Source organism: Macaca thibetana, chromosome 6 (genome assembly GCF_024542745.1).
Source record: "Macaca thibetana thibetana isolate TM-01 chromosome 6, ASM2454274v1, whole genome shotgun sequence".
Lineage (NCBI taxonomy): Eukaryota > Metazoa > Chordata > Mammalia > Primates > Cercopithecidae > Macaca > Macaca thibetana.
In genome coordinates, this window is record NC_065583.1 from 86,586,714 (window position 1) to 86,601,325 (window position 14,612).

Sequence of the window (14,612 nt, forward strand, 5' to 3'; positions counted from 1 at the left end):
TTTATTGTATAAAAGGAAGAACAGAAATTAAGATTCTGCCAGGCACAGTGGCTCAGGCCTGTAATCCCAGCACTTTGGGAGGCCGAGGTGGGTGGATTACTTGAGGTCAGGAGTTCAAGACCAGCCTGGCCAACATGGTGAAACCCTGTCTCTACTAAAAATACAAAAATTAGCCAGGCGTGGTGGCATACGCCTGTAACCCCAGCTTCTAGGGAGGCTGAGGCAGGAGATGGCTTAAACCCCGGAGGCAGAGGTTGCAGTGAGCAGAGATCATGCCATTTCACTCCAGTCTGGGCAACAGAGTGAGACTCTGTCTCAAAAAAAAAAAAAAAAAAAAAAAAAAAAAAAAAAAAAAATTCTTCTTTAAAAATTATATTAAATGTACATTTAAATGTAAATATAATTTTAAACATAAATTAAGTAAAAGTATATCACATACTTTTGTTCCATATATAGAAAATTTAAAATGAATAATAAACATCTATCCTCTACTGTTTTTATATCTAAAATTCTTAGAGTTTATATTTATTATTAGCAATCCATTTATGTATTCAAATGGATACATTTTTCAAGCTCCCAACTGAAGATACAGAATTCCTATGTCTAACAGCACTCGTTTGAGTACTTGGCAGATTATATTTAGTACAGTGTTAACATAAGCTTTTGGGTTTTAGCCTAAGGGATTTTCAACTTTGAAAAATTTAATGGGGATATTGAATACTAAGTGAAGTAAAATTGGTTAACTCATTTGATTTTTTTTTTCTGTGAGAACATACTGAACACCTGCTAATTCATTCAGATTTTTTACTGTGCCCTAAAACATTTGCCATATTCATCCATATTAGTGTTACAAGAGCACAACGTTAAATTCAAAATGGGGGGAAAGTTTGACATTTCAATTACTAGCTAGTCCACCTTCCTTCACACACTCTGCTATGTTGAAACTGCTCCCTGAATCTTTCGTCCAGTAAATTGTGCTTCCTGGGAAACTAAGGGGTAAGGGACTATACCGTGTAGTTTTATAGGTTTAACTGTGTTACTGTTTTATGAAAATGCATCATTTTCTAAATATTTCAATCTTCTTGTAAATTCTCGTCTGAGTACAGATTTTTCATTTTTTATTTTTGGAAATAGGGTGTAATTTTATTTGCATTACATTTAAATATGGGTATTTCATATATGATATAACTATGTTCAAATTCAAAGGTAAATTTTTCATAAAAACACAGATCATTTTCTTCCTCGGAATCTTGATTTACAGAATAAGGTCTCCCGCATCTTCATGGAAGGGCTTTGGCATGCAGCCTGTCTTTGAGTGTCAGTGGTGAATAGATAATCTAAGAATTGTAAATTTTGTAGCAAAGGCTTAAAGATAGCCAGTGTTGTTAGAGATTCTCTCCAGTATGGAGTTTTTCTTCCTTTGCTTGGTTTCTTTCAGAAGTGATGTAACTACAGAGGAAGAAAGGCTAAATTGACACAGTTGTTGTTCTTTTAAATACGCCTGTCTCCCCACTATACAATGTGAATCAGCTCATGGAATTTCCCATTCCTTAAGCAGCTACTCGTCATTTTCATCATCTTGGTTTTCTGTAATGAAATTTCTTTGCCTATTTTTGTAACCATACTTCTGCTAATAATAGGCTCTTTCAATGGAAATCTTATTACTTGTGGCACTCACATAATGTGGGGTTGCATTTAACTATTGAAATCAAAAGAAGAATCTCCAGCTTGAGGACAGGGAGATCCTAACTGCTGTTCAGGACTAACTTATTATTTTTTGGGGGGGGAGGGTGGGTAATTGTATTACCACTTAGCAATACATAGGAAAAAATGCATCTAAACTTACCTCTGAAAAATAAGAATGTATGAAGTATGCATTGTATTTGAATGGCATATAAACAAGTATATAGATATAAATTCCATAATATTTCCTCTTCTAGGGACAGAACCATCCTTTAAAAGACTCATTCTGGTTTTCCACAAGCACACTTTCTATTATGCACATTTTGAATTCTGCCCCACACTCAGCTGTTATAGAATTATGTTATTTTAAGAAGAAAGGGACTGATGTCTCCTTAAACTTGGGCAACAGAAGAATTATCCAGGTGAAAGAGTTACTCTTATGTTACAAAAATGTGTTTTAGCAGAGAAATGGTAGCGCTTTGGATTATTGCAATATTTTATTCTTTAGAAGAAACTTCTTACTGATAATTTATTCTAAGGTTAAATTATTCATGAAGAAAGTTTCATGAACTCAGAAGAGATGATTTATATGTATTTTGCGAATACATTTTGTGGGGCGAAGCCAAAAATGGAAAAATGTAATGAAATAATTGGCTCTATCAAACAATAAGCAATTATGATTTTACATTACATTGTGTGTGTGTGTGTGTGTGTGTGTGTGTGTGTGTGTGTGTTTTAACCTAGAATAATGAATTTACCAATGGGTAAAGGTGAGATAATAATAAACTTATGTGCTTTCAATAAATTACCTCAATTATATGAGAAATATTATTGTGATGATATAAAAACATACACATTGCAATTCATATTCTTGACAATAACAGTTTAGAATTGTTTTTCTTTCAGAGAAGTTCATCCTTTGAATAATATAATACAGACTACTGTGATAGTGTCTGATTATCATATCTTCTGTTACTTGACAGCTTATATCTTTTTTTAATAATACATCTTTTTATAAAGATTTTATTATAACCACTTAGCATAATTTTAATGAACTATAAAACACTTTATTCATTGGTTGAATGAAGCAATTTTTAATAAGACTTTTGGCAAGGAGATCGTTTATTTAAACTAGAGAACACTTTCAACTCCATAAGTCTGCAGGGCGTAGTAGTTAAACCTGACACCTTGGATGACACATTAAAAATGTATCAGCGAAAACTCTAAGTGCTTTAATTTAACTAACGGTGGAGAAACAGATTAACACATCTTTAAGCATCTCACACAGTCAGCTAGACATGACGAAAAAAAGTCATTATTTAGCAACTATCAAGTTCTTTCCACAAAAACTTTATGTCCTGATAATAAATAGGTAATTTTTTTAAAGCGGCAAAAATGAAAACTCTTGGTCATAGACTTTCTCAGCTATGAGTGACCAAAATGGCTTTTCTTGGGTGCCATATTTCTAGTCACTATGCATATGTCTTTGAAAAAAAATTATATGCTCAGTGTTTTTGAAGTAAACATAAAATTATTTTAAAAGATTTTTACTTTGCCATTGTTTGTACTCCAAAATCTGTATTATTTGGAAATGCTATAAAATCAACCTCATAAGCAAGACTTCTGAGATTCCAAAATGCAGCAATGAACAAATGTAAATAGCAGTGAGTATTTCTATTATCAGAGAATACCTTTTGTCCCCACCTGGTAACCAAGTCCTTAAATTTGTAGTAAGTTTACTTAAAACAAAGATAGTATAATGTCAGTAGATATTTCATTAGCCCCACAAAATACATGGAGCTATAATTAAATTTTGTGTTGAGATGGTTTTTCCTTGCTATTTTGACAATATTTCCCCAAAGGCATAAAATAAATTTTTTATATATTGTAATTCATAGCTACAGGGATTTGCTGTGACAATGGCATTACATTTATTTGACTGCTCTTGTTGGCATAATGTTGTGGATTCTTCTAGAGCACATCTGGATGAGTTGGTACAAAGTGAAAGGACAAAATGTAATCTCAGTGAAAGGATGAATTCCACAGTGCTTGTGTTTCAGGTCTAGGATGTTTATTGGCCTTCACATTGGTGGCATGTGTTACCAAGTGAGTCGGCCAGTTTCTTAAGATCCTTCCTGGACCGATTAAAAGGGGAGAACTAATATAACTGGGTTCCAGGATAACAGAACTAAGGGCTGCTGTGCAGATTACATGGCCTTTTAATTTAACAAGATAGATAGACGGAAGGATGAATGAACAGATGGATGGATAGACAGATGGACAGTTATTAAATTGAGTGAAACTGGGAGAGATTTGTTGGTCTTAAGGGACCCTAAATGTATACAGTGAAACGATTTATAATTTTGTCAGGATCCTGGCTCCAAAGCCCTAGTTAACATAACAATTGATAAGCTTAGTCAATACCGTGAGGCATCCTTATTGTTAGGATGGAAGCATCCAAGAGCCATGGCTTTGATGAACAGTGATTGCAATCTGACCAGGAAAGTTTATATAAATGATTTGTTTGTGTATTTATTTATTTTTTAATCTCTTAAGTGGCCAAAATAGTACTGATAAAAGGAAATTGAGTTCCTATGAAAGCATGCTTTTGTAATCAGGAATGCTAGCTGACTTGACTCTTACATTTGAATATCAGGCTTCACAATTTCAAATCAATTGTGAAGGTTTTGAGTTTTGAAGAATTGCCAAATTATAATAGTATGTGTTATGTTTAAAGCTCTGTACACGTTAAGACTAATTTTAAAGTATCACTCTTTATAAAAACTTCTTGACTAATCCTTATTCCATCTGATAAAAAAAGACTTTAAAGATTTCTGTGATTTATGAAGGCTGAAAAAAATCACATTATATTCATTTATTAGAAAAAAATAAACCATCCTTTAGTTTTATTTCCCTGTGGAAAAAAATTTATTTTCTAGATTTTTTAGTCTAAAATTTGTTTAATATTTAGATTCATAATTAGATTTTTTATCTTTGAGGAGAAATTTTCTTAGTGTATGTTAGATTTTTAGAGGCAAAACCAGAAATAAATAAGATATTCCCAATGCATCTTACTACTTTTATAAATTAGAAATCTTAGTAGAAACAGTTTAACAATTCATCTTTCAGAATAACTTCAATAATTTCCCATTATCAATTGATATTTCTGTTTTTTGTTCTGTTTCCCTTTGCTGGTACTTTATACTTTTAGCAATTTTAAAATGTCACTTTGCCTCACTTAGTCTCGTTTTGGTGAAGACTGAAGCGTAACTAAATATCTACAATTATGCTTTAAGATAAGTTTTCTCTGGAATTCATGAATAGTTTGTGCTCTTTTTCTTGTTCTCTGTAATACAATCACCACTTCTGTTTAGGACTCATTTTGTAATGCCAGGTGTCTTCGTATTGTTGTTGTAGTTGTTGTTATTGTTATTATCATTAGACTCTAGTGAAAGGAAGGCTTTGGCTGGTCTGCTGTAAATGGCAAAGGGGTCCACAAGAAAATTAAATTGCTCCTCTGAAATAAAGGCCTAAATTTGCATGAGAACATGGATTGTAAAATGAAATATAAATTTTAGCTGGTGAATGACAAAAGTAATTAAGCATGGTACGAAAAGCACAGCCTGGCAACTTCCGTGGATCTAAATGTAGCTAATATTTTTGTTTCTCAAATTTTAAAAGAGAAGCCTAAGTCCTAAATCTTGATCATCATAAATCCCACCTCACCTCCAAAATCTTAATTGCTAACACAAAATCATAGAACAATCAAGGAAGTTGCAAAAGTGCTTCCTCTTTATCACAGTATCAACTATTGATACTTTCCCGTAACTGTCATCAGTTTACTGAAACTTTATCATAACTGACACCTAGAGACAGAATGCAAAGTTTTAATGTTTATGGGAAGCATGTAATTTAGATATTCTATTTAAAAATGGATAGCTATTTTTTTTATTTCCCAAAGTTGAATTGGTTTCCTTTATAAAAGTCTGAGGATTAAGTAATAAACTATTCTACTTGAATCCACTGCATTGCTTTTAGTCCAATAGCCAACTCTCTCGGTATTCATTTCTTTTTAAAATTATGGTCAGGGAACTTCAGTTAACTAAGTCACTTATTATATTTGTTAATTGTATTATAAAATTTGGATTTTTTTTTGTAAAAATTTAAACCAAATTTGACTAGGTGAATGTTTATAAATAAGATTTCTGCAGTCATTCTTTAAAAATGCTCTGAAGTTCTATGGTTAACACAATTGTTTTGTTAAAAGGAATAAATACCTGCTTTACTTTAAAATCTTAAAATATGCTTAAACAGTCAACTTTCTATAATAAACCATCAGACTCTATAATATATTAATGAATAATTAAGAATAAAAAGGTAAGTAGACTCTTAAAAAATTACACAAATAATCCTCTCTAAACTTTACTACCACAAAAATTTTAACTTATTCAAGGGAAGAAACTTACAGTTTCTAAATATGCCAAGTATCTTTAGGATATACAATTTTTGGTTTTTTTATTTGCTTTGATTTTATTTGTTTGGATTTACAATACTAATTAAGTATTCTCAAAAATGTCTCAAAATGTAGCTAAATATTTGTTTGTTTTTAGGAACTTTCAGAAAATGAAGTGGTTGGATCTTATTTCTCTGTGAAGTCTCTCTTTTGGAGGGTAATGTCTAAATCCTTTTTGTTAATATTCTTGATTTTTGGTTTTGGATAGCAATTTTGAAAGTTAAATGGCAATTAAGAGTTTCACTTTTTAAGATAGGTTTCCAGATAGATGTATTCATTTGCCTTCTTTATTATCTTCTAAGTCATCTAGGTAACTAACACTTTTATTTCTACACTTGTAAAAATTAAGAACTTCATAAATTGAACATATTTCTTTGAAGTCACTTTATGAAACCAAGTTTATTCCAAATTCTGAGAAGCTAGAGTCTCAGGGACTCTCTGGGAATATAATGGTGCCATCTAGAAGGTCCATGAGGGCTCTTTCTTTCCTCTCATGTAAAATGAGACTAGAATTTTCTGCTCCATTTCTGTTCGAGAAAAATATTTACTTCTGTTACAGTGATCTATACTAGAATTCTGTCCTAGATATATACTAATTAGTGCTCTTTCTTTGAAAATAAATCCTATAATTTAGAAAACAGCAACTCTTTTGATTTAAATAAAGACAAAATGATGATTCACAGATAACTTGTTTTAAATGTCATTTCAATTTAACTTACTCTTTGATGTTTAAAGTATAATAGCCTCATAATGACCATCCATTTCTTTCTCTGTTCTAATTCTGCATTATGCACAGCACAATTTATTACTAATGCACTTACTGCTTTCCTTTGAGAATGTTCCTCTTTCTTTGAAAATTCACACTTGGTATATGCTTAATGTAACAATAGATATTGCAACGAAAATGCTACACTCTTAGGGCCTGGCCATTTTCCTTTCTTGGCTCTCAAACTGTTCATGATTGAAAACTACCTTTTTTTCTTTAGAACTTTAGTATTTGCTATAGTATCTCTTAAGTAGACTGGCAGGTACCAGATTAAGTCATGTGTTGACCAGTGAGCAAGTATAAGCTACATTTATTCATCCTTACCAGCTTGAATGCACACACACTTTTTTTTTTTTTGTAGCTTTTTATTGTTGTGAGTTTATTTTAGTAATTACACCCTCTTCATTTACACTGTATGGCTGCCTTCACTGAAGTTACTCTGTACTTTGCTGAAATAATAATTCCTCTTATATGTTCATGCATTGTCCCGGAACACACAGAATTAGTGCTTTTAAATTGTTCCATGACTTTAAATGACGGCTTTATCCAAAAACTATTTCACTGGCCGGGCCCGGTGGCTCATGCCTGTAATCCCAGCACTTTGGGAGGCTGAGGCGGGTGGATCACCTGAGGTCAGGAGTTTGAGACCAGCCTGACCAACAGGGCAAAACCCCGTCTCTACTAAATACAAAAAATTAGCCAGGCATGGTGGCGCATGCATGTAATCCCAGCTACTCGGGAGGCTGAGGCAGGAGAATTGCTTGAACCCAGGAGGAGGAGGTTGTAGTGAGCTAAGATTGTGCCATTGCATGCCAGCCCGGGCAACAAGAGCAAACCTCTGTTTTGGAAAAAAAAAGGGAAATGGCACACTTCTTCAGAGTAGACTTTGAGGGTGCTCTGGGTTGAACTTGTTCTATGTGCAGCAAATGTGCACACTGGTCATTGTGAATGAAGATTTGTCACCAGGACCAGCTTCATAATTAATAGTTTTTCAAGTGTTTCCCTTTCAAGTGGCGCTCTCAAGATCTTCTTTGCTACTTCCAAGTTTTCCACTTATCAGTACTTTCCATTTGGTTGTTTTCATCCTCAAATATTCTTTAATAACCTTTCTCAATCTCTTGAACTCTTTGATCCTAGAATAACAAATGTGCAACTTTAAAAATAAGCAAGCTTCCTTGTATCCAAGGCCTGGTGGTAATGTCTTCTCTGGGCCTATGACAATGAACAGTTGACAAATGACTTGAGTCATACAGGCAGAACCTTTAGGGGTCATCTGTTTTACCAATGAGGAAAGTGAGGCCCATCAAACTGATGTCATTGCCTTGAGGTACCCAGATGGCATGCTCAGAAACAATATTTCTCTCTCTCTGAATGCCATACAAATAAATGTTTTGAAGAACTTTGAAGAGCAGTAGAGTCCCTCTTTGAGTTTATGATGAATAAAGATACTTCGTATAAATAAAGCTGTTCCTTAACCTGTTATTTTTGATTGACACTCTTTCAAATTCTTCTTGCATTATTTGACCCTTTTCTTCAGCAGCTGTGTTAGCCACCAATGGATGGATATGTTTAAGAGCCATGAGACTGATGTGTCTGATATGCCATTTACAAAATCAGAAAATCAGTGACCAAGCCTACTTTGTTTGAGTATTGTCTTCCATAGTCACATTCAAAGGTCACTCTGGTAACTAATTGACCCCATTGCTCTTTACCCAAGCAATATTGTTATTCTGATGAACTTTTAGAGGAGATATATATGAAAGGAGGTTATCCAGGGACATTTTCAGATATGCAAACTATCTAAATAGCTCAGATAAAATCTTGCATGAAGAGTATACATGTGCTTTGTGGGTTAAGCAGGATGTGATTTAAAATAAATTCCTATCAGGATTTATACAGATCAATACATGTGTCCAAGAGATAGCAACTGATTTACACTGAGTGAAACTACATCCTAGTAAAAACTTGCTCAGCTGGAACATCAGTGCTACTTGCTATATCTTAATTTTCCTGAGAGCAAAATAATGGAAAGAAAAGACTGTGCACAGGGATAGTCTAATTGTCCGAAAGCATAATATTTGTTATTCATCAAAACACTATCTTAGGATAAAAAATATTAAGCGGTGGATATGACAATTACCATGTTTCTCATGAAAACAATAAAAATTATGAGAATCAAGTTAAGTAAAAATTGTATTAAAGACTAACTTCCCACTTAAAGGTGGTAACTTAGTGCAGTGTTTTCAAATATTTAGCATGCTTATGTTTCTTTTTAGTTACCTCCATTGAGTGGACTTACAGACTCTGGTAAAAGAATTAATTGAACAAACCACCTTACAAGAACATTGCAGTGAATCAAAGATAAATTTAAATATTTTTTAAGTGGAAAAGGCTGGAACATGCCAAGATACTTCATATAAAAATCAAGAAAAGGGTCACAATGGGCAAAGAAGAGTACCTAGAAAAATACAAAGCAATTTAGAAGTTATGTCAGAGTACCGCCTTCTGGTCAGGTCAAGCAAAAGTGTGTCTGAAGGAAGATTGAAGGCTAAGGAGAAGAGTTATTGACTTTTTAAAACAAGAATGGAATCCTGTACTGAAGCACTTACATGCTGAACAACTCGACCATAGATAACATCCACCCAAGATGATTTCAGGAATTATCTCCATTTTTAATTATGATGTTATTTATACTCAAAAATATGTGTAACTTTTAATTAACAGTCTCAAAAACAAAAACAAAAACAAACAAACAAAAAAAAAACCACAGGTCTCTATAAGGCAAGCCCAAGACTATTATTCCTTTCCCATATTATTGCTAGAAATTTGTAGATTATTTCAGCAAGCCAAAAAGATTACAATATATATGATGATTTTCTATTTGTATGTATTTTCAAACAAATGTAGTAAAAGCTTTAAAACTTTTCTTTGGCCACGATTAAAGTTAGAGAGGATAGTTAAAACATCTTAAGTAAACGTAAAGAACTTCCTGGCACCATAAATTGTATCAAGAAGCAATGGAAATATAAAAGAAAGTTTAAGGATTAAAAACCAGCAGAATTTCGCTAAGGATTATGGTGCCAGTAAATCATCTTCTAAGAAAAAAAGGATCAAAGCTTTATTATAAGATGAGACACTTCAGACTGGGCTGGACAAAGCACCGAGAGGGTTTTCTGTAAAAGCAATCCTACCTTGAGAGGATGGATGGATGGCAGAACAAATGCACTTGTTGGACTTCATCATCCAGGTGCAATTCACTCGAATAAACTCAGCAGGAAAAGGAAAAGATAGAACAGGCCTGTGCCTGGGATTGAGCTAATTGCTCCACACTCGTCTTTGCAGCACAAAACAGTCATTCTAGGCTGTCATTATCTCTTCTTTGTAGTGTCTCGGGGATCATTTGATTAAATAAAAGCACATGCACCCTGTGCTGAAAATAGAAGAAAAAGCTGATTCCACACATGGCTTATTGTAAACACATAAGCAATGTCTTTCACTCCCGATTTCAGTGTCTGGGTCTCATTTGGAAGGATTAGGTTGTACAAAGGTAATAAAATCCAGGATAACAAAAGCCAAGGATTATTTGTACCTATCAGGGAAGGGGATTGGTTTAACTGTGTTCCCTTAGTCTCATATTAAGTCTAAACAGATTTTTTTTTTATTTTGATCTATTTTTAAATCAAGATTTAGAAAAATAAAATATCTCATTGTTAGTGATCCATCTTTTCAAGGAATGGAATTACTAAACTTTTTAACTAGAACTGGAATATAGAAATGCTCCCAATTTAGATGCGAGATTCTATGACTTCACCACCTTACTAGCAGACATTAAACTATAGTTTATTATAAAGTGAATAACATATGCTGGGGTTATTACCACCCACCTACTCTTACTTCCTCTAATCCCTTGATTAGCCTTTCTTGATAATCTATAACCAAGGATACATTTCACCTAAGTGACAGGCAAAGTATTTTGAAAACTTCTGTACCAATTAATTTCTTTTGTTGTACCATGAATTTCTTAGTCTCTGTCAAAAAAAGGGAAATATAGGTGGGTGGAGGTGGAAATCATGGATTAGGTCTCAGCAACTCTAGATTCAAATCTCAGCCTTGCCAATCTCTAGTCATTTGGCTTTGAGTGGGGTACTTATCTTCTCTATACCTCAGTTTATTTACCTTAAAATAAGATTCCTGTCATGAAAAACACTGGAGTGTGAAAACAGCAGCATGTAATAGCTGCACAATAAATGTTCCTTTCTTTCTGTGTGATTTAATCCACCTTTCCGACTGCCCTAATCCAGTCTTCTCTGTTGATGTTATTAAGACTGACGACTCTAAACTCATCATACTATTGTTAAGAAACTTTCTTTAACTGCTCCAGAAGACCTGTAATATGAACTTTCAGTCCCACCATGATAACTTCCCCCCAGGAGTTCCTGTTCAGCTGTATCTGTCTTAATCCATCTTTTGCTACTCTTGGTCTTGGTAGTGAAGGGATCTTTGAGTTACTTTTTCATAGCAAAGGCAGGAAAGGGAGGTGTCATGTGGGACAAAATTTCCCTATTAGTTTAGAGATACTTCTTTAATCATTACAAAAGATTTACATGTGGGATGCAGGGTTAATATGATCTTATTTATTGCCTATTCATATCACATTTATTTTTCTGAAAGCAAATCACTATTCCGACCTTTTGAAGCAGCAGACTTGGAAACAATTATTCTTTTCATGATTTCTCTTGCTATAGTTATTTTCTCTGATACACCTATTAACAAAAACCTGAAATCACTTAATTAGGCTCTATTACTATATAATCTCTGGGCTTCATTTCCTTGACCACTGCAGCATCATTCTACTAAAGAAAATAGTGGCTGGAAATTTAGAGTTGCATTGACATTTATCTTCATTGTGCTATAAGATATTTTCTGACAGTGACTTAAGAAGCAAATACAAATTTTCTCAAATAATGTTTTCTGAAGAGTAATTCAAACTGCTGATCAAAATGAGGGGTTGAGAATGGTACAAACCTTCCCCGTACAGCTCTGATCATTCATTTCCATCCAGACGTGCGGCAGGCCAGCTCTTCCTGTCCTGGGCTTCTGCAAAGCAGAGCTTCAGAGTCCTTATTGCAAAAATGCACAAGTAAGTTCAACCATTCAGTTCATTTATTTTTTTCTGAGCTTGCATGAGCTGTGATTTCTGAGAGCCAACTTACTGTACTGAAAACCCATTCCCTATACTAACCTATTTTGTACATAGGAAAAGGAATTGTAATCTTAATTTTTTTTCAAGGAATAATATAACTAACACTTTCTTTAAATTGCCAGCTCATTTGTTCTAAAATCTTACTAAAGATACCTGTTATGGACTAATTGCTTCATGCTTTGAAATCTGTATTGTTAACTGGTGTCTTGATATTCTTTATTAATTATGAACTTGGATGAATATTCTTATGAAAGTGGATCCTAAACTTTGGATGGGTGAGAATCACATTGGGCATGTGCTGAAATACAGACATGGCTCTACTCCATAAGAACTGAGTCACATCTCAGAGAATCATGCAATTCCAGCAAATTGACTGCTAGAATTTGAGAACAACTACCTTACAAGTTCAAGGATTATTCTTTCCTTTTAAGGACTTTGTTTTTGTTCTTTGCTTTGAAGAACTAGGTTGGTTTTTTTCTTTTTAGTCTTCTTGCCTTTTTTCTTGTCCCCCTCAACAAGACTTCTAATTCAACAAGGACCTAGTTGAGAGCATTACCTTAGAAAACTAAGTACCAACTGCAATATGCAAATTTTATTGAATGTTATTTTGGATTTGTTTAATACTCTTTGCCCTTTAGGTGCTCAATAAGTGATTTTGGTGGACTATCAACACTTCAATAAATATGTGTTATTTAGATATATTTATGAGAAAAATAACAAAGGAAGAAAAGAAGCACAGCTTTTCATAATTGTTCAGTAGGGTCCTGCTTCTCTTTTTAAATACCCTAGATATCTAGACCAATATGTTTCCTAATCAGAACTAAAAAAGGACTTTAAATAGTATAAATAATATTAATGTTAATTTTTACAATTGTATTAATAGTTATTAGAACATAGAGAAGCCAGTGTGCATGCTCCACATAACTTTCAAAGCAAGGATTCTCACACTTGAGTGTGTATCAGAATCACCTGGCGGGCTGGTTAAACCAGAATGCCTGGCTCCACTCCCAGAGTTTCTGATGCTGTTAGTCTGGATGGGGTCAGAGGATTCTAGTTTCTAAAAAGTTCCCAGGTGACATCAATGCCACTGGTCTGTGGACCACATATTTGAGAGATTTACTGTACAGAGGAAGGAAACTTTTTAAACAGAGCAGCAAGTGACTCTGAAGATACCTTGGAGAGCATCAGAATTCCATAGTTTGCAAAGTTTCTTTTTGCTGTGGTATTCTGCCCATCCTCACGCCTTCAATGAGCTCCCCAGAACTTTGATTTTACAAATAAGTAAGAGTAATAAATGACTATCTTGAGCAAGCTAAATCTTCATTGTTGATGGAGTGTACTTCTTTCTCTGTAGGCCCCTGAACACACAACCTCCCTCCACCCGTAGATACACACAGAAAAGGGTTGTAGTACACTTGGGGCCCTGGAGTACAGTCTTGACAAATCAAAGATAAGAAAATTGAGTCCCAGAGAGAGAGATAAACATGCCCAAGTTATATAGCCAGAAATTGCTAGGAATATGTGAGTGAACATTTATGTTCCATGCTTCTCTCTTCTGCTTTTGATAGCCTATGTTTATATCTTTTACCTTTACCTGTAATTTTATTTCAAGTCTCACTTCTTCACGCATAGACTAAATATTTAGCAGTTTCATGACTATGCAGTTGCTCAATAAAATCTACAGTTGAATTATGGAGTTTCTTTGTAGAGAAGTACCATTGTGAACAAAAATTATTGAAGAAGAAAACATCACTGAAAAAATATCTGATTAGAATATCTTTGAAACTTTTTTATTTCTTCTTCTTAGCCTTATGCACAGGTCCCCATAATTACCATACCCATTAGCCCTGTTTTTATGAAGAAATGTTCTCTTTCTTCCTCCCACTTAGCTCCCCAAGTTGTTTTGGAAATGTTCTTCTGGGTTATAGAACAGCATTTCACAGCAACTAATAGCAGTAGGTAAAGTCTCTATTATGTTCATTTTATTTCTGTGAAAGCATAAAGGACCCCATGGAAAATGGAATCTTTTGTCCTCCTGTGAGCTTTACATGAGAATATGAACTTGACTTACAGAGTGAAAATGGCTTTTCTCCCCCTCACTCTGTAAGTCAAGTTCATGTTCTCATGTTAAAAAAAAATGATAGGCCGGGCGCGGTGGCTCATGCCTATAATCCCAGCACTGTGGGAGGCCGAGACGAGCGGATCACGAGGTCAAGAGATCGAGACCATCCTGGCTAACACGGTGAAACCCTGTCTCTACTAAAAATACATTTAAAAAAAATTAGCTGGGTGTGGTGGCGGGCGCCTGTAGTCCCAGCTACACGGGAGGCTGAGGCAGGAGAATGGTGTGAACCCGGGAAGCGGAGCTTGCAGTGAGTGGAGATCACGCCACTGCACCCCAGCCTGGGTGATAGAGCAAGACTTTGTCTCAAAAAAAAAAAAAAAAA

General features: G+C 34.3%; 1 protein-coding gene across 13 annotated transcripts in view; it reads left to right on the forward strand.

Annotated features, from left to right (window-relative positions):
- The window catches only part of MCTP1 (multiple C2 and transmembrane domain containing 1), a 594,209-nt gene that overhangs the window by 368,528 nt on the left and 211,069 nt on the right, over positions 1-14,612 (forward strand). For 6 of the 13 annotated variants that reach the window (XM_050794290.1, XM_050794295.1, XM_050794296.1 and 3 more), the window contains 2 exons: positions 6,294-6,353; positions 12,025-12,102. The exons of 5 other annotated variants lie outside the window; for them this stretch is intronic. In XM_050794290.1, the coding sequence (XP_050650247.1) occupies positions 6,294-6,353; positions 12,025-12,102 (138 nt within the window). The remainder of the gene's footprint in view (positions 1-6,293; positions 6,354-12,024; positions 12,103-14,612) is intronic. 2 more of the 13 variants (XM_050794291.1, XM_050794300.1) reach the window with 1 other exon arrangement.